This window comes from Lepus europaeus, chromosome 9 (assembly GCF_033115175.1).
Source record: "Lepus europaeus isolate LE1 chromosome 9, mLepTim1.pri, whole genome shotgun sequence".
NCBI lineage: Eukaryota > Metazoa > Chordata > Mammalia > Lagomorpha > Leporidae > Lepus > Lepus europaeus.
This window is the reverse complement of record NC_084835.1, coordinates 11,054,107-11,079,289: the sequence shown is the minus strand read 5'-3', so window position 1 is coordinate 11,079,289 and position 25,183 is coordinate 11,054,107. Positions and strand designations below refer to the sequence as shown.

Below are 25,183 nucleotides of genomic sequence, written 5' to 3'. Positions count from 1 at the left end.
CAGGCAGCCTCTTCTCCAGGATCTCCCAAGGCAGCCCCTTGAGTGTCTGGACTCCAGGTTGACTTCACAGCATCCGGGGGCTGCCGGGGCCTGGAGCCCGTGAGGCCCGGCCACTCCGCGCCACGGGGTTACGGCTGACGACCAGCTCCAGAACCTCCCCGGCTTGGGCCAGCAGCGGCACCGCCAGGCAGCAGTCGAAGTCCCGCGTGCGAACATGGTTGACCTGCACGGTGCACAGCCAAATGGTCAGGGTCAGAGCCAGGGGTCTGCTCAGCCGGCTAGGAGGGGACGAGTACTGGCCACCCCCCCTCAACTCCTCTGGTTTGCTTTTATCAAAGATAAAGACCTGGTCTGGGGGAGGGGTACTTCCCACATCAGGGCTCCTCGGTATCCATGGGGATTGCTTAGGTCCAGGCCTCTCCTAAGACAAAGTCCCCTCCACAAACAGTGCAAGGTGCACACACCTCCCAACCGTTCCCGATCATCTCACACACGAAGTCAATGCCCGCCCGGAAGCAGCTGTTAATGCTGCAGCATTTGGAGAAGGGCAGCAAGGACTACAGGCTGCACGTGTCAGTACGGATGCAATCGCTATGCTGAGTGTTTCCCATCCAAAGTGTGTTGGATGCACAGGTGCAGGACGGCCACATACGGCAGGGCCAACTCTGCACTCCACACCTGACGCCTGCTTCTCTTTTCTCACACGAAAGCACAGACCATGACTCACACACGGAGCCCCCTGCCTAGAATTCGGGGTCACTGCCTGTGTCTGTGTGATTTATGTCCACTTCACATTTGCATTCCCAGCTGGAATGCAAATTTTCTTTCAAGATAAATTTAAGCTGAGAAAGTCTTATCAATTTAAAACATTAGTAAATAACGTACATGTGGCACAAACTACATCGAGGAAGCAAAAACAGCTGAGTCACTGTGGCCAAGGGCCAAGCCAGGGATGTCTCACATTTCCCAGGCTCCCTTGCAGCTACGAAGTCACGTGACTGTTCTCGCCAATAGGCTGTGAACACATGTGATAGGTGTGGCTTCCCCTGCTGGGAGACTGTGGGAGGGGCAGTTACATGGTGAGTGACCACTGCAGAGGACATGCAGGTGACAAGGTCTAGTGTCTTCAGCCATGGAGCTACAGGTGGCTCAACTCAGCCTAACGCAACCCAGGCACTTGTCACAGAGGGCCCATGGGGCTCCTCCTCCAGCCCAGGGCTGGGAACCAAGGCTGTGCCCCCGCCCCGGCATTACCTGAAGGACTCTGTCGAATGGCCGGAGGCCCCCACGTTGGGCTGGCCCGTCGGGGCGCACAGTGTGAACGTAGACGCCCTTCTCCACGAGGCCGTCTGAGACGCTGAAGCCAAAGTCATCCCGCACGGGGTCCTTGTGCAGCGTCACCTGCAGGCGGGAAGATGGCAGCCCTGGGGCCCTGGCCTCACCCCCAGCCGTCCACAGCAGCAGCCCTGCCTCTGGGATGCCAGCCCAGCCCACCTGCCGGCCGCACAGCCCTAGCCCAATGTGAGGGGAGGCATCCTGGGCAGGGGTCAGCATGGTTTTGCCGCTCCTGCCCCTGCCCCTGGCTCCCAGCCCACAAGTGGCTCAGGATCTAGCTTTTCTATAGTGTCCCATCATTGGGAGGACAGGCAGGCTCCTTGGGCACAAGAAACACAAAGACTTCCAATTGCAACTTCATTTTCCACCAATTTTTTGAAGTATCCTTGTATGCACTTAGATATGTACACATATAAACCTTCATATACATGTACAGATTCATTTACATACATGTATGTGTGCATACACACGTGCAAGTATACATATGTGAACTTAAGTGGGGTAAAAAAGCAAGTTTACTTAATAGCCCAGTATGCATCGTGTGTGTGTGTGTGTGTGTGTGTATTACCTAAACGTGGACAGTTTTAAAAAACTCAACCAAGCATAAAATCCCCCAACAGTCCGAGGTGGAGGGCAACACAGCTTGGGGAGGTTTGGGGCCCATCTGGAGTCCACGGTGGGTCCTCAAGGCATCACCAGGACGCAGGTCCCGGCCTCCCACACCTGCCGCCGCAGTACCCACCTTGTGCAGCTCTAAGCGTGTCGGCAGCAGCAGCTCCTGTGTCTCCTCGGAGGAAGCGCGGACCTCCCGGCCCCTGCGCCAGGGCCGGTGACCGGGCCTGCCCTCCAGGGCCACGTTCTGCACAGTGCCCGTCATGATGGAGGCCTGCAGGGGACACAGCCCCCTCTCAGCTGCCGACCGGTCACTGTCCACGCCCACTGCGCCACAGTGGTAGACGGCACAGACGTGGCCCCTGCCCATGCCAGTGATGACAGAGAAGGGGAGAGCACCCACTCCACTCTCAGCACTCTGCAGCCAGACATCATTTTGCTCTCTGCAATACCATGACTCAGGCACATACCACGTTTTCCCTGAGGCTTAAAAACCTAAGAACCGCCGGCACCGCCGCGGCTCAACAGGCTAATCCTCCGCCTTGCGGCGCCGGCACACCGGGTTCTAGTCCCTGTCGGGGCACCGATCCTGTCCCGGTTGCCCCTCTTCCAGGCCAGCTCTCTGCTGTGGCCAGGGAGTGCAGTGGAGGATGGCCCAAGTGCTTGGGCCCTGCACCCCATGGGAGACCAGGAGAAGCACCTGGCTCCTGCCATTGGATCAGCGCGGTGCGCCGGCTGCAGCGCGCCTACTGCGGCGGCCATTGGAGGGTGAACCAACGGCAAAAAGGAAGACCTTTCTCGCTGGCGCCGCGGCTCACTAGGCTAATCCTCCGCCTTGTGGCGCCAGCACACCGGGTTCTAGTCCCGGTCGAGGCACCGGATTCTATTCCAGTTGCCCCTCTTCCAGGCCAGCTCTCTGCTGTGGCCAGGGAGTGCAGTGGAGGATGGCCCAAGCGCTTGGGCCCTGCACCCCATGGGAGACCTGGAGAAGCACCTGGCTCCTGACATCGGATCAGCGCGGTGCGCAGGCTGCAGCGCGCCAACCGCGGCGGCCATTGGAGGGTGAACCAACGGTAAAAAGGAAGACCTTTCTCTCTGTCTCTCTCTCTCACTGTCCACTCTGCCTGTCAAAAAAAAAACAAAAAAAAAACAAAAAAAAAACCTAAGAACCCAGAGTCAGGCTCCAAAGTCAGGGCTCACAACATACTGAGCTATACTGCTAACCACAGGCATACCCGAGATCAGATCAGACACTGTAGCAAATCTTACAGAAGTAAGGGATCAGGCAGCTGGCTTGGTTTGAGAGCTCAGAGCGGAAATCTATCAGACAAGAAGAGTCTGGGCACGGGGTCTGCAGCGGAGGGAGGGGTCGGGAGGGAGGCCCTGTGGTGGGGGGCACAGGTGCAGGGCATAAGGCTGGGAGGGCCTGGAGTGCCCTACCAACAGTGAGAGATGTCAACTTTACCGCAGAACTACAGGGAGACCCACACAACCTGAGCAGCGGGCACAGGGCGCATGATCAGAGGTACGGCTCCAGAAGTGTCTTCCAGCTGCCGGACGGAGACTGGGGACTGCAGACGGGTGTGCAGGCTGGGAAGAAGCACCAGCAGGGACCAGGGGGTTGTCCAAGCCAAACAATGGTCTGGACAACAATGGTGACGACAGGGGAGGAGTGAGGAGCGGGTGGGCATCCTTGGGGAGGGACGGGGCAGGGGTTAGAGAGGGAAATGGACTCACTGCAGAGCTGGGGGTGAGGGTGCCGGGCTCACCGGATGGGAGGAGGGGTTTCTTACACATGATATTTTACGGTTTCCTAGGGTCACAGGTATCCCGCACGCCCACCACCCTTCACAGTGTCTGAGTGTCCACTGGGCATGTACAGTTCTGTCTGACCCTGGGGAAGGGGAGCTGGTCTTTTTGACCCCCTAAGAGAGGGCAGATTGAGAGACCTCTTACGGATGAGCCACTGGGGTGGAAGGGAGAGGGAGACAAGAAAGAGGGGGAGGCACGGAGGCCAATGTTCACACCTTGTAACTGGTCCTCACCTGCCTCGAGACTCGGGACTGTGGGGTTACAGAAGCATTAACCATTAGAATCGGGGAGTCTAGGTATTCCATTCTTGGCCTCTAGAATTGTACAATTTTAGGACTTTGGTTAGGATACACACTGGGTTGGTCCAGGAAGCTCACCTCTCCTCCCAAACACAAGATTATAGATTACTTAAAAAAAACTGAACAATCTCAAAGCAAGAAAGCAGCAGCAGGAGTGGAACCACCTGCCGCACGGGGTGGGGTGGGGGTGGGGGGTGGCTGGGAGCAGCTGCAGAGGTGAGGAGCTGGGGTGCAGCCCAGGGAAGAGGAGCACCAGCTTAATAAGGAAGCTAGGAGGTGCCATCTCAGAACATGTCTGCCCACCAACACAGGGCCCAGGAGGGAGCTGCCAGGACTGGAGCAAGTCAGGGGTCAATCGCTTAGGACAACCTGGAAGCTTAGCATGACCTCTGAGTGAATGTGGGCCAGATCTGCCTTCTACAATCAAGTGGAGACACTGAGCTGAGAACCTCCTCTCAAACTGGTCTGGAACCACTCAAGTTCAAAGGCCCCAGGATACACATGGGAGGAGTGAACTCGGAGACGTCCCAACAGCAGCAAGCACGCGACTGCCAGCAGGTGCAGGGATGCAAACAGCCCACCAGCCCACATACACAGCAAGCAGGCAAATTCCCACCCAGGGCACCAGAAATGAGGAACCATAAGCAACTTTAAAACAAGTCTGTATACCATGTGCAGAAACAGAATAAAATATAAAGCAAATGATACAGCAGGGGGAATTATGAATACTTGAAAAAAGAGAAGTTTCAGATATAAAAGATGTAGAAATTGAAACACAGTATCTAAGGAATAGGTTCAACGTTAGAATAAATACAGCCATAGAAAGAATTAGTAGACTGGAGAGCAGATTAAGGGAAGCAACCAGCACACAGTGTAGAGAAAACGTGAAAGCAAAGAGAAGGCAGAATGCACAGCAGGTGTAGAAGAGAAGTCCGGAGAGAGACAAAGGGAACAGCGACCTTTAAAATACAATGGCGTGGAGTACTCCAGCATAGCAGGAAAACATCAGTCCTCAGACTGGAAGCAGACCGAGCCCTCTACGAAGACAAACCGGAACAACCCACTCCAAGCCACATCTGAGCAGAAGAGCCGGCCTAAGTAGATTTTTCAAAAAACTCTCAAGGCCACCGCAAAGAAAAGACACTTGACCTTCAACGGAGCAACCGTGACCCTGACAGCAACCACAGCTGCCACAGGACAACAGACTGCTCTCTGTACAGCCCTCGGGAAATGTCAGTTTCATACTCAACTCTCTCCAGGTTGCAGTGGAATGAAGATACAAAGCTTAAGAGTTTACAAGCCAAGGACAAAGTGGGATCAAGGAGCGACAGCCAGCAGAGAATTAGGCAGAAATGCTAATGAGGCCAAGTAAGGCTGGATGACAGCCCCAGCCTCACTAATTTCTGAATAGCTAGGAGAGAGTGCCTGTCATTCAGGAGTCAAATGTGTTGATTAGACTTAGAAAAAAAAGACGATAAGATGTTGACAATTTAAATTTAAGATAAGCCCTAGGGCTGGTGCTGTGGCATAGCAGGTAAAGCTGCTGTCTGCAGTGCCGCCATCCCATATGGGCACCAGTTCAAATCCTGCTGCTCCACTTCTGATCCAGCTCTGCTATGGCCTGGGAAAGCAGTGGAGGATGGCCCAAGTCCTTGGGCCCCTGCACCCACGTGGGAGACCTGGAGGAAGCTCTTGGCTTCTGGCTTCGGATAGACCCAGCTCTGCTGTTGTGGCCATTTGGGAAGTGAATCAGCAGATGGAAGATATCTCGATATCTCGATCTCTCTCTCTCTCTCTCTCTCTCTGCCTCTCCCTCTCTCTCTCTCTCTGCCTCTCCCTAACTCTGACGTTCAAATAAATAAATCTTAAAAAAAAGAATCACCAAGAACTTACAGCCATCATGAATTATGTGCAACACATAACTTTGAAAGAAAACAAAAATGTACAAAATGTGAAGGAGATACTACCAAAAAATACAAAAATAAAGAAATCATGAATTTAGTAAAGAGGTAGATTTAAAGAACTTGATTACAACCTGGAACTACACAGAAAGTTTCACCCAACAAAAAGGTACTCACATTCTTTTACACACAGAAGAAGCCGGCTAAAGCCAATCACATTCAAGGCCTCAAATTCCAAAGAATTAACACGTTAAACATGTTTTCTGACTATGGTACTTTAAAAATCAACGTGAACTGGTTTTTAAAATAAAGACAAAAACAAGCAGCAGAAAATTGTTCTTAAATCCCTCTTTTGCAGAATTCAACAGTTCAAGTAAAAATGAAAGCAGAGATTTTTAAAATGTTTGGAACTGAATGGACAGTAAGAGTATCACAAATTAGACCTTATGGATGTGGCCAAAGCAGAGCTTGCGAGTAAATTCATAGCTTTAAAAACTCATCGTTAGAAAACATTGAATAGATAATTAGAAAGCAGGTTAAGTATCATTACTTATAAATAAATACAGTACAACTAGGAGAAAATCAAAGCTGAACACAAAATTGAGAGACAACAATGAAACATGAGAGAACACAAGACCCGAACTAGGAATCTTAAGGCTGAGCAAGACTGACCAAAGCAGCAGAGGACGGCCCCAATCAACAAAACCAAGAACAAAGGGGGACAAAGCACAGATAAAGCAGAGCTTTCAATTGGATCACATCTCAGGGTGGAAGTAGCCTCAAGGGGTCTTTGCTGGGTCCCCTCTGAATCCTGTGCCATCCATGGGCAAAGCCGACTCCACACTGAGAAACACTTAACCCTGGCCTCCCACAACTTCACTGGCGTCAGCACCCGCATGCTTCCACAGGGCACGCCCACAACCACATATCCCATCCACACACAGGCCCCAAACTGCTCCAGTGCGGACACATGTGTTCTGTAGACACTCTGCACACGTGAGCATGCTCACACACGTATACACATGCCCTCGATGCACACATCAGACATGTCCACACATCCACACACCCTGATGTGCCGTCTTCCTGACCACACGTACACGGGTGTCCACGCACAGTCACACGCGTCACACATGTGCACGAGCCCATCAACAAGCTCAGCACGTGCTCCCGCCCGCACAGACGCAGCGCCGTACCTCCAGCTCCCTCAGCAGCTCCGACTGACCACAGGACTCCAGGTCCTCCAGGGCTTCCCCGAACGCGTGCCAGAAGCCCTCCTCGCGGGCGGGGCCGGGGGCTGGGCTGTAACGTAGGAACCACAGCGTCAACTCCTGGCGGGCTGGTGGGTGGGCTGAGGCCTGAGGAATCTTCCGGGCCCACCATCGGGCTTGAGGGGCCATAGGGTGGGCGGGCAGGCGAGCGGGTGGGCAGGCAGGCAGGCGGGCGGGCGTCCTTGGTGGCAGTGCTGGGGCCCCAGGGCAGTGGTTGGTGACACGGGATGGGGGAAAAGACGCAGTGAGGGCACCCAGGACTGTTGGCGGCCAGTTAGAACAGGGGCAGATGAGACGGGACGGACAGCGGTGACACAGGAGGCCTGGGAAGAGAGACAGACGGACAGACAGAGAGGAGATCCATGGTGCAGCCCCAGAGGACCGCCCCTGGCCCCACCCAGACACATGGCACCATGGGACAGGGACAGAGCCGGAACCAGCACAGACACAGATGGATGGAGAGGGTGAGACGCTTGTGCTGGGGGAGGGGTGGGAGCAGCCACAGCCCGGCTGCCCAAGCGGCCGCTGTGGCTTTGAAGGCATCTCTGCGAGAATAAGGACCCCAACTGGGTCCCCACGTCACAGCTCTAAGGGACCGTCCTGTCCTACATCCTTGGCCTCTACAACGCATGCTTTAGCTTGCAAAATCCTTTCTCTTTGACATAGGATTTTGTCCCTGAGGGACGAGGTGCAAAGAGCAGCCTCCTTCCCCTCCCACCGCATGGAGCGGAAAACGGAGGCTGAAGGGCACCGAGCAAGGAGGCAGGGATTCCCTTTGCCCGACTAAGCCAGGGCAGCTCCCGACAGGCAGGAGGATTTGAGCCGACCTGCGACAGACGGCTAAGAGGACTTGAGAGGGAAAGGGACCCTGGGCGGCAGGAGCTGCCCGAGCCAGTGCTCAGAGGTGGCGGCCAGGGGCTGTGGCCACAGCAAGACCGGATTTCTCCAGGGGGCCTGCTCTCTGCAGGCCGAGTCATCGGAAGCTGTCACGGCCGCGGCCTAGTGCCGGGGAACGGAGGCCACGAGGAATGAGGGCCACGTAGGGTGGGCATTGGTTCCAGGGCTGAGTCACAGCCATGTTCCCGGGAACAGGGGGCACCCGATGCCCCACTGGCTAGCACAAGCTGGGCTGTGCCCCCCAGCGCATCCTCTGCCCGCCTCGGCCGGGTGCAGGTGGCCCTGCTTGGCGTCTCCTCTCCCGGGCCGGACGTGGCTCATCCACACCCCGTCTCCCTCTTGGGCCCCGGGCCCACAGCCCACGACCACTACCTCCTTCACAGACCTAGACGGCGGCTCCCAGTCCTCCTCCTCCTCTTCCTCCTGGAAGCTCTCGTCAGCAGGGGCTGGGGTGTAGCTTGTCCGCCGGAGCTCGGTGGGTGGGGGGCTGCCCCTCAGCCGGCCGGGCCGCCACTCCTGGGGGCTCATACCCCGGGTCGTGACCTGCGCAGCATAGGACCCTGGCAAGTGGAGAGGGGCATCTGTGTCCCGGTCCTACCCTGCCCTCCTCCCTGCCCCAAGCCCAGCCATGCAGGGTGACCTTGGAGAGGTGTTCGTTCTTCTCAGAGCCCACCAAGGACCCCAACCCCACCCCCAGGATCTGCCACTCACGCAACCCAAGGTTAATGCAGGGGTTCTGGGGGTGCACTACTTGAAAGATTCCCCCCCAACAAGAGCCCAAGCCCCAGAGAGAGGTGTCCAGCCGGTGAAAATGGGGCTGCGGGACACCGAGGGCCCCCAGGGGCAGCACTCTGCTCGTTCCCTGAGCCAGGCCTCGGTGCTGTCTGGTGGCTCCCAGTCACAGCCCACAGATCCAGAACCACCTGGAGGCTACCGCGGGTCTCAGCGCACACACACAGGGGAGGGTGCCTGGAAGAGTCAGCCCCCAGGGTCAGCGTGGGACCAGGCGGGAGGGGACCTTCTACCCTCCTCCTTCAGCTGGACGGGGCAGCCTGAGTGGCAAGCGTGGGGCTGGGCATCGAAACATGGGGCTGTGGTTCAGGCCGGGAGAGGTGGTCAATGAAGCTGTGGCCAGATCTTCCACCAGGCACTGTTCCCAAGGGTAGGGAGGAGCCCCCAACAGCCTGGTGGCTGGGGCAGCCCAGAGAGAACATGCTGCCATCCAAGGACCCTGGGTTTTTACCTGCGCCCCCGAAGCCACCTTCTGTGGCTGAGCTGTCCCAGGACTCCATGGCACTGTCCACACTGGGCACGGCGGGCGAGAACCGGGCTGCCAGCACACCTCCTTTGAGCGCCTCCGGCGGGTCCTCATCCATGTCACTGGCCTCACTGAGGCTGCCCGACTTGTGGGGTATGAAGGGGCCTGGGAGGAGAAGGGGGGCAACACCTCTAGCCATGGAGTGCTTGGCAAGCCTCAGTGTCGTCTGGGATCTCCCAGGCTCTGAGCCACCCGCTGACGTGCAGGAGGTGGCATAGTAATGAGCAAACCCACTACACAGATGGGACAACTGAGGCTCAGGAGGCTCAACAACTGCTCCATGTCCCACTGCGACCAACAGCGGGGCCCAGACTGGAAGGAAGACCCTCAGAACCCTGGCTCTTTCCACTGCAGTGGCAGGGCACACATACAGGAAACTGAGGAATGCATGTGTTAGGGCCATGCAGCACACAGGTGGGCACCGTAAGAGGCAGGGGGTGATGAAGAACAGGGTCCACAGGCAGGCTCAGCCCAGCCCAGCTGTGCAATTCTGGGCCCCTCTCCCCTCATCTGTCTCCTCAGCTGTCCCAGGCCCCCTCCCACCTCCACAGACCCTCCCTCATGGGCTGGGCGGCCCCCAGGGCAGGGTCGAGGCTCACGGTCCAGCTGCTTCTTGATCTTCAATGTAACCGTCTCTCCGGCCATCTGCAGGAGGTGGATGGCCTCGCTCAGCGGCCGGCCCTTGAGGCTAACACTGTTGATGGCCAAGATGCGGTCCCCTACGTGGATGGCACCGGTCCTGAGCAGTGGGCACAGGCAGAGTCAGGAGGGGGACGCTCAGGGCCTTGTCGCAGTGTGGTGGTGAGGGTCTCCTCTGGAGCCCAGGGCAGCCCCAGGGTGTCCCCAGAGAAACGGTGCTCCCAGTGTGATCCTGGCTGCATCCACGGGGCTGCCACGGCTGGAATCTGGGAGTGAATTCTCCAGCAGGTTCCGAGAATGGCCTGAACCTCACATACTAGCACTGGATGCTAAGCGTGTCATCGTGGCCTCACTTCCTCACTTCCCAAGTCTTATTCCCTTCATCTATAGATAGGGGAGATGGCGTTTCATTATCAAATCCTAACTGAGGGCTGAGTGGGTGCGATGGAGCCCAGATTACCCCTCGCAAAAGCCATGGGTGTCTTCCCTTCACCTGGAAGACGCCAGGTTCACAGGGCCAGCGACAACACTGGCTGGGCCAGCTCTGCCACGACAGCCATGAGAATCGTAAGCCCTAGGGAGAGCTGCAAAGACAGTGCGCAGATGCCACGCCTCACCAGCAGAGTCCCACCTCTGGGGGTGGGGTCAGGCAGTCAGGCAAACCCCAACCTGGGTGTGGGAGGAGGCAGCAGAGCAAGCTCACGGCTCAGACTCTACCTCCATGGGACAGCACCGAACTCCATCAGCCCAGGTCAGGTTAAGAATGTGAGGGCCCTGCACCAGCTGCTGCAGTCTGCACAGTGTGCAGCAGGGGGCGCCCCAGGAGCGGGGGACATCCTGCCCAAGGCCCAGGGCTCCATAACCATCCCAGCTGGCCTGCAAGCCCCGCCCCGGGCCCCTGTCCTCCCCTTCCATAGCCAGTTCCTGGGACTCCTGGGGTGCTCAGCACTTCCTTCCCTGCTGGATCCACCCGTGCACGGCCACAGCCAGGGAGAAAGCTCGCTGCACCAGCACTGGGCCCTGTCCCACCTCTGCCCCACCCCCAGCCAGCTGGGACAGAGCTAGGACACCCCGCCTCTTCCAGCTCGCTGGCTGCCAGTCTCAGGAGCAATCCCTGGGGCAGGGGCAGCCCCAGAGCCTCAGGAAGAAGCTGGCTGTGCTGGGCCCCATTCCCACAGCCCTCAGCCTACAGTAAGTTCCACCAAGCCTGTCGGGACGCACTCGCCCAGCCAGCCCTCCCACCCCACAGAGAGGGGAGGCAACCAGCCGGAGAGTAGGACAGAGGTCAGAATGTCATCTGGCTGCCCCCCAGGCCCAGCTCCTACTCCCTGGAGGCCCCCGGGGCCCACCGCCCATCACCCCAGCAAAGCGCCTCACCTCTCCGCCAGACCACGCTTGGTGAGGCCCGAGATGACAATGGGATCGAAAGGCTCCTCAGTGCCTGAGATGGTGATGCCCAGGGGGCCCCCATAGCGTTTCAACTCCACGGTGTAGCTCACAGCGCCCGTGGCTTCCTGCTCATCTGCGGGGATGGCGCCCGTGAGGGGCGGGCAGGGTGGGGCATCATCACCCATTCATCCGTGCATTCACGCACCACACACTCACGCCACGACGTCACACGGCACAAGGGGACCCTCAGCCCATCTCCTGCCTCCCCAAGTGTTCTCTGCCAAACACCATTGCAATAAACAAGGACAGGGAATACGCGTGGGGCCAATGTCTCCAAATAAAGACTCTGCACGCCACCCACTTTATCAACAGCACCAACGACGGAGACAAGGACGAGGAGCAGCCACAGGCGCTATGAGGTGCAGCGGCCGAGATGCTGCTTGGGACACCCACATCCTGTACTGGAGGGCGTGGGTTCAAGTCCCGGCTCTGCACCCCAACCCAGCTCCCTGCTATCATGCGCCCTGGGAGGCAGCAGGTGATGGCTCCGGTAGTTGGGACTGTGCTCCCCATATGGCAGACCCAGATTGGGCTCCTGGCTCCCGGCTTTAGCCCGGCACAGTCCCAGCTGTGACCAGCATGTGGAGAGTCAACTAGCAGATGGGAGACCTAGTTCTGCTTCAAATAAGTTAGTTTGCAAAAAAGAAACCAGATTTCCAGCTTAAAACAAAGACCTGCCCGTGAGTGAGCCTCTTGCCCCGGGTGAGCTCCGTGAATAAGGGCTCCGCTCTGCACCTGCTGTAGGCCCCACCCCTGCCGTCTGCCTCCTGCATGATCTCCCTCACTCCTCTCTGTCCAGTTCACGCTCATCTGTCGCTGCCTGGCCTCACCAGGCCCGTGCGTGCCCCCTCCACCGTGCACCCACACAGCCATCCACCCAGGGGTGCAGCCCCCACTCCCTCACTGCCTGCCAGGGGGCCCCTCCCGCGAGGCTGGGCACCGAGGGTAGGAGCCAACTCCCAGTGGCCTCGCGCAGACTGTGGACAGACAGCCCCGCTGCCGCCGCACACAGGGACAAGCTCGGGGCGGGGGAGGCGCCTACCCGAGTTGTCCTCATCCTTCCGGATCTTGAGCTTCACAAGGTCCTCACACTGCCGCAGGATTTGCACGGCGTCCTCCATGGGGCAGTTGTCCAGGCGGATGTTGTCGATGGCCAGCAGCCTGTCGCCTGGCTCAAGGGTGCCAATCCTGCATGAGCCGGGGTGGGGGACGGGAAGGAGCCTGGCGCGTGCAGGTGCCGTGCCCACACCCGTCGGCCGAGCGCCCCGCCAGTACCCGGGCATCCTACCTGTGCGCCACACTGCCCTTCTTGATGTCCGAGATGATCAGGGGCTCCCCGCGACTCCTGCTGGCCGCTGGAGGGAAGAAGACCGAGAACCTGACCCTGGGTGGCCACAGCCTCCGGGCGGCGCAGTGGGAGGGTGCCAAGTCCCAGGGGCTGGGCATGGGCTCGAGCCCCACACACTGCTCACATCCTGGTCTCACTGCTCCCTGGCGATGAGCCAATCAACCCACTGCTCTGTGCCCCAGTTTCCCCCTCTGTACACTGTGGATGATGCCACAGACTTCAAGGGCATGCAGGGACCACAAAGCAGGTGATGGGGGCAGGAAGTCAGTTGAGTGCTTAAGATGCTCATTAAGATGCCCGTGTCCCACATCAGAACCTGGCTTTGGACCCCAGCTCCGGCCCTGACTGCAGCTTCCTGCTGATGTACACGCTGGGAGGCAGCAGTAAGGACTTTAGTTAACTGGGCCCCAGCCGGAGAGGTGGGAGACCTGGACTGGGATCCCTGCTCCCATCTTTGGCCTGGCCTAGCCTGGACACTGCAGGCATTCAGCAAGTGATGGGAACTCCTTCTCTAACTACAAAAATGTAAACCCCCAAATCTGGATAATGCAGGCACAAAACTCTGTGTGGCTCCTGGTACACAGCAGGTGCTCAATAACTATTCTCTCCTCTGCTCTGGTGCAGCCCACCCCCCCCTCCCAGCAAGCCATGGGGGCCGGCTGGTGGGTGTCTGTGCCGACCCCACCTGGTTCAGGAGCCAGGTGCCAGAGCCCCACTGCGTGTCTGTGGGGTACAGCCATGACAAAACAGGCATAGGCCTGCTGCCCGCCGCCCCACCCCGAGCTGACCGGCTGGTGGGGCCACAGATGATGAGCAGAATATGTACAACTGTGGTTGCTCAGATGACAAACGCTATGGGAGAGGAGCACGAGGGGAGGGGGCTGCATGGAGGACTGTGGGGTCAGAGAAGGCCTCGCTGAGGGGACAAGTGGGCGAACACTGGGAGGAGTCTCTGGGGGAGGCAGGCAGAAGGACGGTCATGCAAAGGCCCCGGGGCAGGATGCTCCAGAAGGAGGCTGCAGCTGGGAGAACATGAGACCCATCTCAGAGGCCAAGGGAGGGGTCTCACAGGCCTTCCTGGCCTCAGGAGGGCTTCAGCTCCACTCCAAATACGACAGGAGCAGCAGAGCCCTCAGCGTTCCCGGGGTCACGTATCTCCTGCTTCTCATCCCGTCCTACATCCCTCTGTTTCCTTCCCAGCTCAAACATACATGAAGCCCCTGCTGTGTTCCAGGCCCCTCCTGGACGCTGAGGACACAGAGGCAGGTGGCACAGGAAACCCACACCTCGCATCCGGCACCACACACGACACCTCGGGGTCCCACCGGGAGATGCCCATTGTGCAGAAGGGCAAATTGAGGCTCCGAGAACCTCGGGGCTTGCCCCAGGGCACCCAGCCAGGCCTGGCAGAGCACAAGTGAGCCTGCTCCGCTCCCAGGTCACACAGTGCACCCCGGGCTGAGCCACAGCGGGGAGGGGACTCACAGCTGATGGTGATGCCCAGCTCCACGCCGCGCCTCTTGGGCAGCTTTACGTGGAAGGTGCCGCTGCTCGGGATGACAGACTCTGCACAGACAGGAGGGAGGGAGGAGACCTGAGACTGGGGGCGGGGCCTCCGGGAGCCCCAGCCTCACGCCCACTCTGGATCTGCTGGGAGACCCCCAAAGTCACAACCCAGCCCCAAGCTGCTACTTCCACCTGACAGGCGACGAGAATGAGGAATGAAGGGATTGGCCCAGAACACGTGGCAGGACCAGAACTCGGGTGTCGTTGTCGCCTGCTTGGGGGAGAGGTCCCAGAGCCTCTGGGTCCGGCACAGGTTCAGGCAGGGCCCACATGCAGGCCTAGGCTGGGCACTTCCCTGCGACTGACCTCGCCTGACCCCCCACTCCATGTAGTGTCCAGTCCAACGTCACAGGACCGAGTTCCAAACCATGTGCCAGCCTGGGGTTCTTTGCTTCAGCCATGCGGGGAAGGAGTGTGCAGAGCTCCTAGTACCCCTGAGCCACGTCCCTCTCCCAGTCCCGCCCCATGGCAGAGTCCCCCTCAACCCCACACCAGCACACAGGAGTCCTCCCTGCAGAGCTGAGGTGGCCCTGGGAGAGGGCCCTGGGTGGAGGAGCATGGGAGGACCAGAGCTTGGGGCAGGGGAGCAGAAAGCAAGGGTGCAGGAGCGTGGGGAGCAGGGCTGCAGGGGAGCAAGGGTACAGGGTGTGGGGAGCAGGAGTGTCAAGAACAGCGGTGCAGGGAGTGGGGGACAGAGGGGCAGGGAGCAGGATACAGGGTGCAGGGCCCCAGGGCCACTCACTCACCCGCAACGTCAAACTCGACCTCCAGCACAACTTTGTGGGCCAGCGCGGCGTCCCGCAGCAGCTGGTTGGCTTCCTCCATCGTCCCGTCCTCCGTGGCTACGCCATTGATGGACAGCACACGGTCCCCCACCTGCAGCAGCCCACACCTGAACCCCAGGTGGCCCGGCGGAGAGAAGAGGCTCCATGACGGCTCCAGTGGGGCGACCCGAAGCTGGGCCCTGCCTTGTGCCCTAGGGTGGGGCTCATGGGACCCTGGCTAAGGGCCTCCCCTTGCTGATCCTCAGTTTAGCTGTCTGTCTAATGGGGATAAAGCCACAGGCCCTATGAGTGGCACACAGGAAACTCTGACTGCAGAGGGATTTTGTTCATGAGCTGTGTGCTCCTAGGCAGTGACTCAGACTCTCTGATCCTGGGCTTCCTCACTTGTAGGCTGGGGCTGGGGCCGATGTGATGCTGAAGTGAATGTACTTGGGCAGCCAGAGCGTGGGACTCTGACTCAGTTTCCCTGGCTGTCCCCGAGCCCCCGAATGGGGAGGGGGTGGCATGCTCACCTCTCGGCCGGGCTGTCGGGCTCGATGAAGCGCACGAGGGGCGGGGAGGACAGGGTCTCGGTGGCAAAGACGCCGCCCTGGAGCTGGAGGCCAAAGCCGCTGAGGGGGTCCCCGCAGAGCACGACCTCTGTGGTGTCCGCGTGCACGATCTGCCCGCCCGGCCCCACGGTGCTGGAGGCCAAGGACACTGCAGGACAGGCGAGCACAGCTGCCGACTGCAGCTTCCTGCTAACGCAGCCCCGGGCAGCAGCAGCGACAGCCAACGGAGTGCCTGCCGCCCATGCTGGAGACCGCACTGAGGGCCCAGCCTCGGCCTGGCCTATCCTGGCCACTGTAAGCACTTGGGGAGTAAACCAGCAGAAGGCAGCCTGTATACCGCCTCTGACTTGTCTGCACACACGTGGGCATGTTTGTGTGCATGTGTGACCCTAAAATGAAGACATGTAAGACTAGAAGTGTACACACTAACCGGCACCCCTCAGCTGTGCACAACCTGTCCAACCACCCTGGTGTACAATTCACGTCATTTAAGGTTCCGTCCGCAGCCAGCCACACACACACACACACACACACACCTGTGGCCCGGCCACCTCCCAAGCCTCCTTACAGCCTCTTTTTTCGGCACGTGCAGGCAGCTCAAGGGCAGGGAAGAGAACAGACTTACGTGAGCTCTTGTGTTCACGTCTCCGCTGCCGCCTCCGCCCCATCGTGGTCCTGGGGCTCATGGGCTGGGATCCCCGGGGGAGGGTGCTGGGGTTGGCGGAGGAGAAGGCATGGTTCACAGTTGGTGAGGAAAAAGGAGTCGAGGACAAGGCTGGGGAGATGAGAGCAGAGCCCTGTGAACCCAAAGAACCCCGGCAGGGCACAGCTGCCCATCCGACTGTCACCTGCCGTGTGACTTCGGACCTCCTTCCCCACTGAGCCCAAGACTGCAGGGTTTGCCCAGGCATAGCGGAGCCCGGCCACCAGAGACAGGGGCCCACTGCACCACCGACATGCTGGCCGACAACAGGGAGGCCCCCCAGTTTCCCGAGTCTTGAAGCCCGCCCCTATGCCACAGGCACCACTCCCGCCCCAGCAAACGGCGCAAGGCACCACGAGCTGCAGCACGCGGGCACGTTACATCGGCTCTGGTCCTGGCCGGCAGGGCTGGCCCAGGTGGGCGGCCTGCAGTGGCCGGGCCGGGGACTGTGGCAGGAGGGCACACAGGGGTCCCAGCGGTGCAGCTGCTCACTCCTCTGGACTTTCACTGTAGCGGGGGACAAAGAAGAGAGGCAAGTGCAGCCACTGGGGGCCAATCTGTCAGCGCTCACCCACGCCCCATTGTGGCTGCTCCCCCTTTGCATGGGGGAGAACACCCTCCTGGGTACTGTGCTCAGGGGACGGAACAGGGAGAGGGGGCCACACAGCTCTCTGCTGGGAGGTGACGGAGCAGGGGTGTGAACCGGGCAGCCGCTCTAGAGCTGGGAGCACTGCCCCGTAAGGCTTGCCAGGGAGGACCGGGGCTGGGAGGCCTGGCTGGGACCCCCCAGCTGCCATGCCTTCGGGATCCCCTGCAGTGCTGCACCCCCAGCACAGAGCATGTGGGGGGGCCCAAGGTCTAGCTATTGACTCGCCAGGCAGCTGTGGGTCTCCCCCTCCCTGGGATTGGCCGAGGCTAGCCAAGCTGCACTTCCATCACCCTCTGAGGCTGCCCACTTCTTCCCATGCAAGCCCTTCCCCAGCCTTGCTGTGCGCAGAGGGTCCCGGGGCCTCTGTGGGGTCCTGCCCCTCCCGCGCCTCCACGCTGGCTGCCAGGACTCGCCCTGTGCCAGCCCCTCCTCCTGCTGCTGGCTCTGCCTCAACTCTCAGGGCCCACCAACCCCATGGCCCCCGTGACGGCCTCCTTCCCAGCCAGGGCTCGGCCAGCTCTGCAGCCGGCCACCTGGGCCACAGCCGGCTATGGAACTGAACAAGTCACAGCCTCTCTGTGCCTCCTGGTCAATATCTGTAGGATGGGACCAGGAGAAAGGCCCCCACCCAGGGTCCGGCGAGAATGAGAGTGAGGCGAGACGGGGGACGTGCCGAGTGGGGCCTGGTTGCTTAGCAGGCATCAACAGGAGTTGGGAGACAATAGCCAGGAGCCCGTGCACACCCCCAGGCCTTGGCCACCTCCTTGGAATGACCTCCACAGCCATCCCAAGGACATGACGACAAGCAAGGGTCCCAGCACAGGGCCCGGCCTCCCGCAGGTGCCCAAAGAGGAGAATGAACAAGGCTACTGCAAGTCTCAAGGCTGCCTGCCCCCATCCCTGGGCTCAGAGAGGCCACTCCATGCACCACTGGACACTGCCACAACGCCCTCTCTGCCAGGCCCTCCCTCCCCTTGTGATGTGCAGGTCACCTCTTTTCCAGGAGGGCGAGGTGAGCAGACCCCATCCTCAGTTCTCACAGCCTGACCACCCCGACCTCAGCCCTGGACTGGGCACTGCCCCTTCCCTCCCTCACCTCCCCCCCAGTCCAGGTCCTCGCCCCCACTTACAAAGGCACCTGCGCAGCTGCTCAGGGCTAAGATGGAATCTGAACCCAGGGCTGCCTCCCTGTGCCCACCTCCACCACATCCCCGGCTACCTGCTCCCTGCTGGGAGACCTTAACTCTTCACAGGGGTTGCCCCAGGCCCTTTCTGCCTTCCTGGCTGCCTCCCTGTACCCACCCAGGGATGAACCCAGGACCCAAGCTCTACACAGCACAGACCCGGACAAGGACTGTCCCTCCCTCATCCTAGCCCTCACATTTCTAGTACTGAAATCGGGGTGGACACGGCAAGCTGTCATTCTAACCCCGAGTTGTTGCTCTGCCCCATCTCCTACCCCAGGCGGCTGCCCTTGACTGTTTGTTTCTCTGTGGGAAACACCAGCACTTCCAGGAAATCACAGTTCCCGTCATCTGCCCAGGGCCTCCTGCACCCCTCAGGTCTGGGCCCCAAGACCGGCAGAGGGGGCGCACCTGCCTCGGCGGGATTCAGGGGCCGCCGGCTCTGCGGCACAGGCAGCACCTCCAGGCGCACCTTCTCTGACACGTTGGCGAGGAGCTGGGTGGCCTCGAGCAGGGAGCAGTGCTCCGTGCTGGTGCCGTCGATGGACAGGATGTGGTCTCCAGCGTGCAGGGCCCCGCTCCTGCACAGGCAAAGGCAGTGAAGGGGGTTGGGTGACCCAGGACAGAGACAGAGCCCTGGGCCCCTCTGCCCCCTCCCCCATTCAGCTCGGATGCCTCACCTGTCCACCACGCTGGCCGGCTTGATGCGGTCGATGGTGATTACCGGCTTGTTCCGGTGCGAGCCAGTGGTGAGCGAGATGCCCAGGGCAGACCCTGGCGTCTTGGCTATTTCCACCATCAACGGTCCTGATGCGGTGGCCACAGTGTCTGCACGACGGAGAACCAAGCATCCTGAAGTGTGGTCCCTGGACGCGTTCCAACGCCGCCTCCCACTGCTGTCCCCATCCGACCCCTGCTGCCTAGGAGGGCCACCATACCCACTTGACAGCCACGGAAACCCAGGAACAAGAGCTTAAGGCCTCCTCCAGGCTCACATGGCCACGGAGCTGCCCAGGACAGCCCCTCAACCCAAGGCTTTGCCGGTCAGTACCCATCTGGTTGCACTGAGTGAGCACCTACTGGATACCATCCTCATCTCAGAAAATGGTGCCTCGGCGTCACCCTCGGCTCCTGCTCTCACCTCCATCTATGGTAGCAACCGAGGCCGATTCCCTTGCATTCCCTGAACACGATCCCTTCCCCCTGCTCCTCTGGGACCAGCAGGGTCCGCTCAAGCTCCCCTACATGTAGCCACCACCTGGACACCACCTGTGCTCCCTTCTCTGTCCTCCCCCACAATCGACTCCAGCCACGGCAGCCTCCTTCCTGTCAGCCGGCCAGGCCACCAGCTCCTGGCTCGGGGCCTCGGCACGGACCGTGGCTACGACACGGCATATCTGCTCCCTCCTGCCACAGCAGGGCAGCCCCAGCCCCATCGCTCCCCTGCCTTTTCCTTTTCTGCACGGCACTCACTGCACGGGACACATGCTCTGCCTTGGCTACTCTGTTCGCTGACCTCTGCCCAGCCCGATCTTAGCTCCAGGATGACACACACCACAGCCGTGCAGCTCCCAGGGGTAACCCCAGGGAGGCAACAATGCCTGGTGCACGGTACTCATTGCCCAGAGGGGCTGAGCGGCTGGCCCGAGGGCACACAGCCTGTGTAGCGGCGGAAATCTGCAGCCCCCACCTGCTCCCCCAGCCCCTGCCTTGCCCGCAGGCCCCGGCTGACCTGGGGCGGCCACGTCGTACTCCACCTGGAAGAGCGCCTCGTGGCTGCACTGCCGCAGGGTGGCCAGTGCCGTGGCGTGGCTGGCCCCATGCAGCGGGATGCCGTCGACGCTGAGCAGCCTGTCGCCTGCCTTCAAGGAGCCCTCCCTAGGGGGAAAGACCCCTGTCAGCCAGGCCGGCTGGGCAGGGGCTCGCGAAGGGATGCAACCGATGGGTGCCAAGCAGCCTCGCACAACGGCCTCGGTCGTAGCCTCCACTCAGTCCTAGAGTCTGCGCTGAGGGCACCAGGGCTCGGGGAGGGTGGCAGCCTTGCCAGAGTCACATGGTCTCAGGGGCTGGAGCGTGTGGGTATCTGGAGACTTCCTGCTGCCCCCCGCCCTGCTTCCCAGCCATGATTCTGGCCCAGTGACAGAAGGGCCTGGGAAAGGACTCAGCAGGGGCCCCAGGGGAGGGCGCTCCAGGGTTCACCTCAGTTTGGGTCAAATTCCAACAGGTGGCCAGAGCTATTCCGGGAGTTCTATGAATAGCTCATCACAGGCCCGTTCCAAGACAGATTCCGATTTCTGGGGAGGCTTGTCCACACTTCTCTTAAAATGGTCAGGAGTCTCCCAGCAGCAAGGTCGGGCGTCAGGGGCAGGAGCTGAACATGTCCCTCCCCCACACTGTCTGCCCTGGCCCACTGAGGGCTGGGCAGCACCACCAGCACTCGTCAGATGTAAGCTGCGGACAGCCACGGCCAATGCCTGTGCCCTGCCTGGAAGGGCCACCGCACAGCTGCCTGCCCCAGCCACGACACAGCACGATGTCGGGGAACAGCTTGGGACTCTCTCCTTTGGAGTGTGGCTCCAGCTCCACCAATGACCGCCAACTCTGGGCAAAGCATGGGGGCCTCCCCAAGCCTCAGTCTGCTCATCTGGAGAATGGACCCAATGGCTCCACCGTGCCTTCTTGGTGGAGGAGCTGGAGGTGGTCAGTGGGGTGCGTGGGTTTCAGAGGCTCAGGCTCACCTGTCAGCAGGGCCACCGGGCCGCACGTAGGTGAGGACGAGTGGGCGGGACTTATGCACCTCTTCATGGGCACCACCTGGACAGAATTCAGCAAGACGAGATGACCCCCCACCCTTTCCCTGATACCCCAGAGGCCCTGACCCAGCCCCGAAGCTGGCTCCTTCAGTACAGTCATGTGCTTGCTATCCATAGTCTGCTTTATTAGACACCAACGATAACCCCACACCCCCTCCCAGAGATGGGTTAAGGGGTAGAAAACGTGACCAAGCCCTCTGCTACTCAACACCTTGCATCACTTCCTGTGAGCTCATCCGATTTCCCTTTTTGACCTCATCGCTAGGCAGCTCAGCGTCAGCAGCTTGCACTGTCATATTCTAGTACATTTTCCCCCCTGGCTCTCCACATCATGCGCACCCCATCACTTGGCAAAATTTCCCATATCACCCTTGATGTAACGGTCACAGTTTCTTTAGAGTCAGAATCTCTATCATTTACCTTGATTCAAGCAAGACAATGCACGCGACATCAACCTGGGCTCCCAGGGCGATTCTCGCACTGACCTCTGAGGACGAAGCCGAAGCTGCTGCCCTCCTTGTACAGGGAGACGTCCACGGTCTTCGAGATGATCTTCGGATTGTTCTCGGGGGCTGGGGAGGAAGGGAGAGCTCCTCTGAGTCCCTCAGTCGCATGGACAAGCCACAGACGTCTCCAGAGCTCACCCCAGGAGAGCTGGGCGACCAGCCACAGAGCCCACGGGGACGGCACCAGCGCGGCCAAGGACCCTCCTCCCCACTGTCGCTTCATCCCAGAGAGCAAAGGGCCTGCCACAGCCGGCCAGGGCTCAGGCTCAGGTGGAATTCCGGAGTGTTACTCGGGTTTTGGGACTTTAGACAAATGATTCAACTTCAGGGCTGGGCAAAACCCCAGGGGGCACTGAAGCCAGGGGAGTTGTGGACAGGGAGCCAACACCCACCCTATCCTGCCCCTCAGAGGAAACACAAGTGGGAACTCAAGAGGCAGAGTGACAAGAACACAGAAAACAGGGGCCCCCACCTCCTGGGGACGGGACAGGCCAGAGCCCCAGCTGATGCCTGGAGGTTTACGACCAGTCTCCACGGGCCCCACCCCACCCCAGGCCCTGGTCGGGGAGCAGCCGTGTCCACCCACGACCAAGGCAGCCGAGAAGGTTCCCCGTCCAAGGGCACCCACCGGGCGCGGGCAGCTCATACTCCACCTCCAGCACCACGCGCTCCCCCACGTTCTTGAGCAAGGCGATGATCTCGTCGTGCCGCAGCCTGGTCAGGCGGATCCCGTTCACCGACCGGATGTAGTCACCCACGTTCAGCAGATCACTCCTGCGTGGGGCGAGGGGGCCGGGGCACAGGCGCAGTGACGCCCCCACCCCCCACGGGTCCTGGCACCCACACCTGCCCTCCCGCGGGGCTCTTAGGGGAGTCACTTTACTAATGGGGAAGCCGAGACTCGCCTAGGGCCACAGAGTGAGTGGGATAGCAACCATTCTAACCTAAGCCTTTGCAGGTGCCAGGGTGTTGCCCTCACAATGCCAGCTCTGACCAGCCCAGGGTGAGCCCCCAGGGGCCTGATCACCCACCCCTGCCTGCCCCGAACACTCCTCCTGCCTTCCACAGAGAATCTTCCATCGCTAGCATCTACTCTGTGCACAGCCCACGGAGGCAGTGATGGAGGGGCTCACTCCCCACACCCCCAGGCTAAGGAGGTCACAGGGACAAAATGACAGGGCAGGTCCAGGTGTGCACCCAGGGCCACCTCCATCTGGGGTCAGGGAGGGCTTCTGTGTCGAGTATGGAGATGGGAGGAAGAGTCTGCCAGGGATGCTGTGGGAATGGCCTTTGGAGGCTGAGAGAACCGCATGGGTCCTGGCGAGCGGGGGCCATGCCAGCTAACACGCCCCTGACGTGGAGGGAGAGGGAGACACCCGGCCTGGAGTCACAGCCTGAGGTCTACCTGCCACCCACACCAAGCTCTTGGGCGCTCCTGGGAACGGCTGCCTAATTGCTTTGTCTGTGACCCGAGGATGCGCTCCAGTGGCCCCGGGGCACCCTCGCGCCTGCTGCCCTGCGAGCCCACTCCTCACCTGGCCGCCAGCCCCCCAGGTCGCAGGTTGGAGACCCGGGGCTTGCCATCCTTGTCGGTGCCCCCCGAGATGGTCAGGCCCAGGGTGCTGCCTTCCTTCTTGAGCAGCTCCACCACGGTGACCCCTCGGAACTCCTCTGCTGACAGAGAGCAGGGTGAGCGCGCAGAGGGGGCGCCAACACTGGGGAAGCAGGGCTCTCTGCTGGGTGACACCACCTCGGTCGTGCAGAGAGGCTGAGGGGCTGGGCTGAGGTCACACTGGTGACGGGGCAAGCTCCAGGGCAGAGAAAGAGGGGAGGGGAGGGGCCGCTTACCTGGCACGCTCTGCCGGCGGCAGGCCAGCGCCACGTCCGCGTCCTTGGTTCCTTTGGAGTAGGGCCCATCATCTGCAGCAAGAGACGGAAGACCCTGAGCTCAGCTCCACGTTCAGCTCCGCTGCGGCTGTCAGGCGGGTCTCTCCCGCTGCCGGCAACACGGCTTCTTCCCCAAAGATGATTCAATCCCGGTTCCAGGGACTGAGTGCCCGCTACCCAGGGGAGCGTCATGGTGCCGCCGTTACCATCACATATGCCATCGTCCCACTGCATGGATGTGCAAGCTGAGGCTCGCAGCAGGACGTGTGCACACAGCCCCGGGACCAGGCCTGTGGCATGCTCACATACAGGGGGCCCCCGCTCAGGGGAGGCAGGGCCGACCACTGTGAGCAAACTCAGTCCTGAGCAGACCTGACCGACGCGTTCTTTTGAGTACAGCACTCCACAGCTCACAAGCCGCACGGTTACCTGGGAGCTACGTCAGCTCCCTGGGCTTTACGTCCACACGGTGCCTCCCATGGGTCCATCCACCAGCATTTCCCTAGCGCTCTCTCCAGCGTGGAGACACTCGGGGGGACTTCTGGACTCTTGCAGCAGATCCTGCACAAGCAGCGCCCACCTCTCCCGCCCGTGCCCTGTTGCTGTCTTTTGAGAAGTGTCTCATCTGCAGAAAACCCATCTCTCTGGCTTGTTCAGTTATCAGGAAGTTTTTCAAGCATTTCATACTCAAGGAGCTGGCCCTCTGTGGTTGCAGGAGCCACACGTGTGGATTTGGTAAGGCTTTCAGAGAAACTCTGCTGAACACACACGGGTGTTTTCCTTGTTGGTACGCGTCCGTAACAGAACATGCGCACTGGGGTAGGCCTTGCAAACAAGCTACAGACCAACAGCAGCATCCCTGGGCCATGGGCTCCAGGACCCTCTGCAGGTACCAGAGCCTGCCAGAGTGATAGACCCTTCTAGAAAACTATGTGCACCAGGGGCTGGCACTGTGGCCTAACAGTAAATCTGCCGCCTGCAGTGCCGGCATGCCCCATGGGTGCCAGTTCATGTCCCGGCTGCTCCACTTCCAATCCAGCTCTCTGCTATGGCCTGGGAAAGCCGAAGATGGCCCAAGTGCTTGGGCCCCTGCAACCATGTGGAGACCCAGAGGAAGCTCCACGTTCCCAGCTTCCGATCAGCGCAGGTCCAGCTATTGCAGCCATCTGGGGAGTGAACCTCTGCCTCTCTGTAACTCTGCCTTTCAAATAAATAAATCTTAAAGAAATAAGAAAAAGGATACACAGAAACCACTCCCATCCTCACGAGAGCTGGAAGTCACCCCCAGATGGCTTCTCCCACCAGGGAAGCACGGACACTCTGGAAATCACCACCGTGCATCATAGCTTGGGGGACAGTGACAGGGGGTGGAGGGTGGAGTGGGGAGGTCTGGACATATCCAGCACAGATATGGTTTTCTCCTCAATATTTTCCCTCCGCAGCTGGCTGAACCCTGGAAGTGGGCCGTACCCAGGAGGCCGTGTGCAGCTTCTATGCAAACCCTCTGCCCTATCATAGGCGGGACTCCGGCGTGGGCAGGGGATCCTGGGACAGCCGTCCCGTGGAGTCTGAGGTTGGCTGCAGGAGCTCCACGCAGAGTCTCAGACGCCAATCACAGATCCATAGCCCCGGAGCTCTGGAGCCCTGCTCGGGGCCTGTGG

General features: G+C 60.2%; 1 protein-coding gene across 1 annotated transcript in view; it reads right to left on the bottom strand.

The window, feature by feature from the left end:
* Positions 1-64: 64 nt before the first annotated feature.
* The window catches only part of GRIP2 (glutamate receptor interacting protein 2), an 85,660-nt gene continuing 60,541 nt past the window's right edge, over positions 65-25,183 (bottom strand). The window contains exons 2-24 of the mRNA XM_062200088.1: positions 23,484-23,555; positions 23,171-23,306; positions 22,264-22,409; positions 21,615-21,701; positions 21,055-21,130; positions 20,049-20,194; positions 18,997-19,144; positions 18,728-18,897; positions 16,865-16,990; positions 16,406-16,555; positions 15,742-15,928; positions 15,191-15,336; positions 14,364-14,444; positions 12,819-12,885; positions 12,573-12,718; positions 11,459-11,603; positions 10,042-10,181; positions 9,368-9,547; positions 8,510-8,684; positions 7,153-7,258; positions 2,078-2,221; positions 1,255-1,401; positions 65-223 (exon numbers count right to left, since the gene is read on the bottom strand). Coding sequence (XP_062056072.1) covers positions 65-223; positions 1,255-1,401; positions 2,078-2,221; positions 7,153-7,258; positions 8,510-8,684; positions 9,368-9,547; positions 10,042-10,181; positions 11,459-11,603; positions 12,573-12,718; positions 12,819-12,885; positions 14,364-14,444; positions 15,191-15,336; positions 15,742-15,928; positions 16,406-16,555; positions 16,865-16,990; positions 18,728-18,897; positions 18,997-19,144; positions 20,049-20,194; positions 21,055-21,130; positions 21,615-21,701; positions 22,264-22,409; positions 23,171-23,306; positions 23,484-23,555 — 3,080 coding nt within the window. The remainder of the gene's footprint in view (positions 224-1,254; positions 1,402-2,077; positions 2,222-7,152; positions 7,259-8,509; positions 8,685-9,367; positions 9,548-10,041; positions 10,182-11,458; positions 11,604-12,572; positions 12,719-12,818; positions 12,886-14,363; positions 14,445-15,190; positions 15,337-15,741; positions 15,929-16,405; positions 16,556-16,864; positions 16,991-18,727; positions 18,898-18,996; positions 19,145-20,048; positions 20,195-21,054; positions 21,131-21,614; positions 21,702-22,263; positions 22,410-23,170; positions 23,307-23,483; positions 23,556-25,183) is intronic.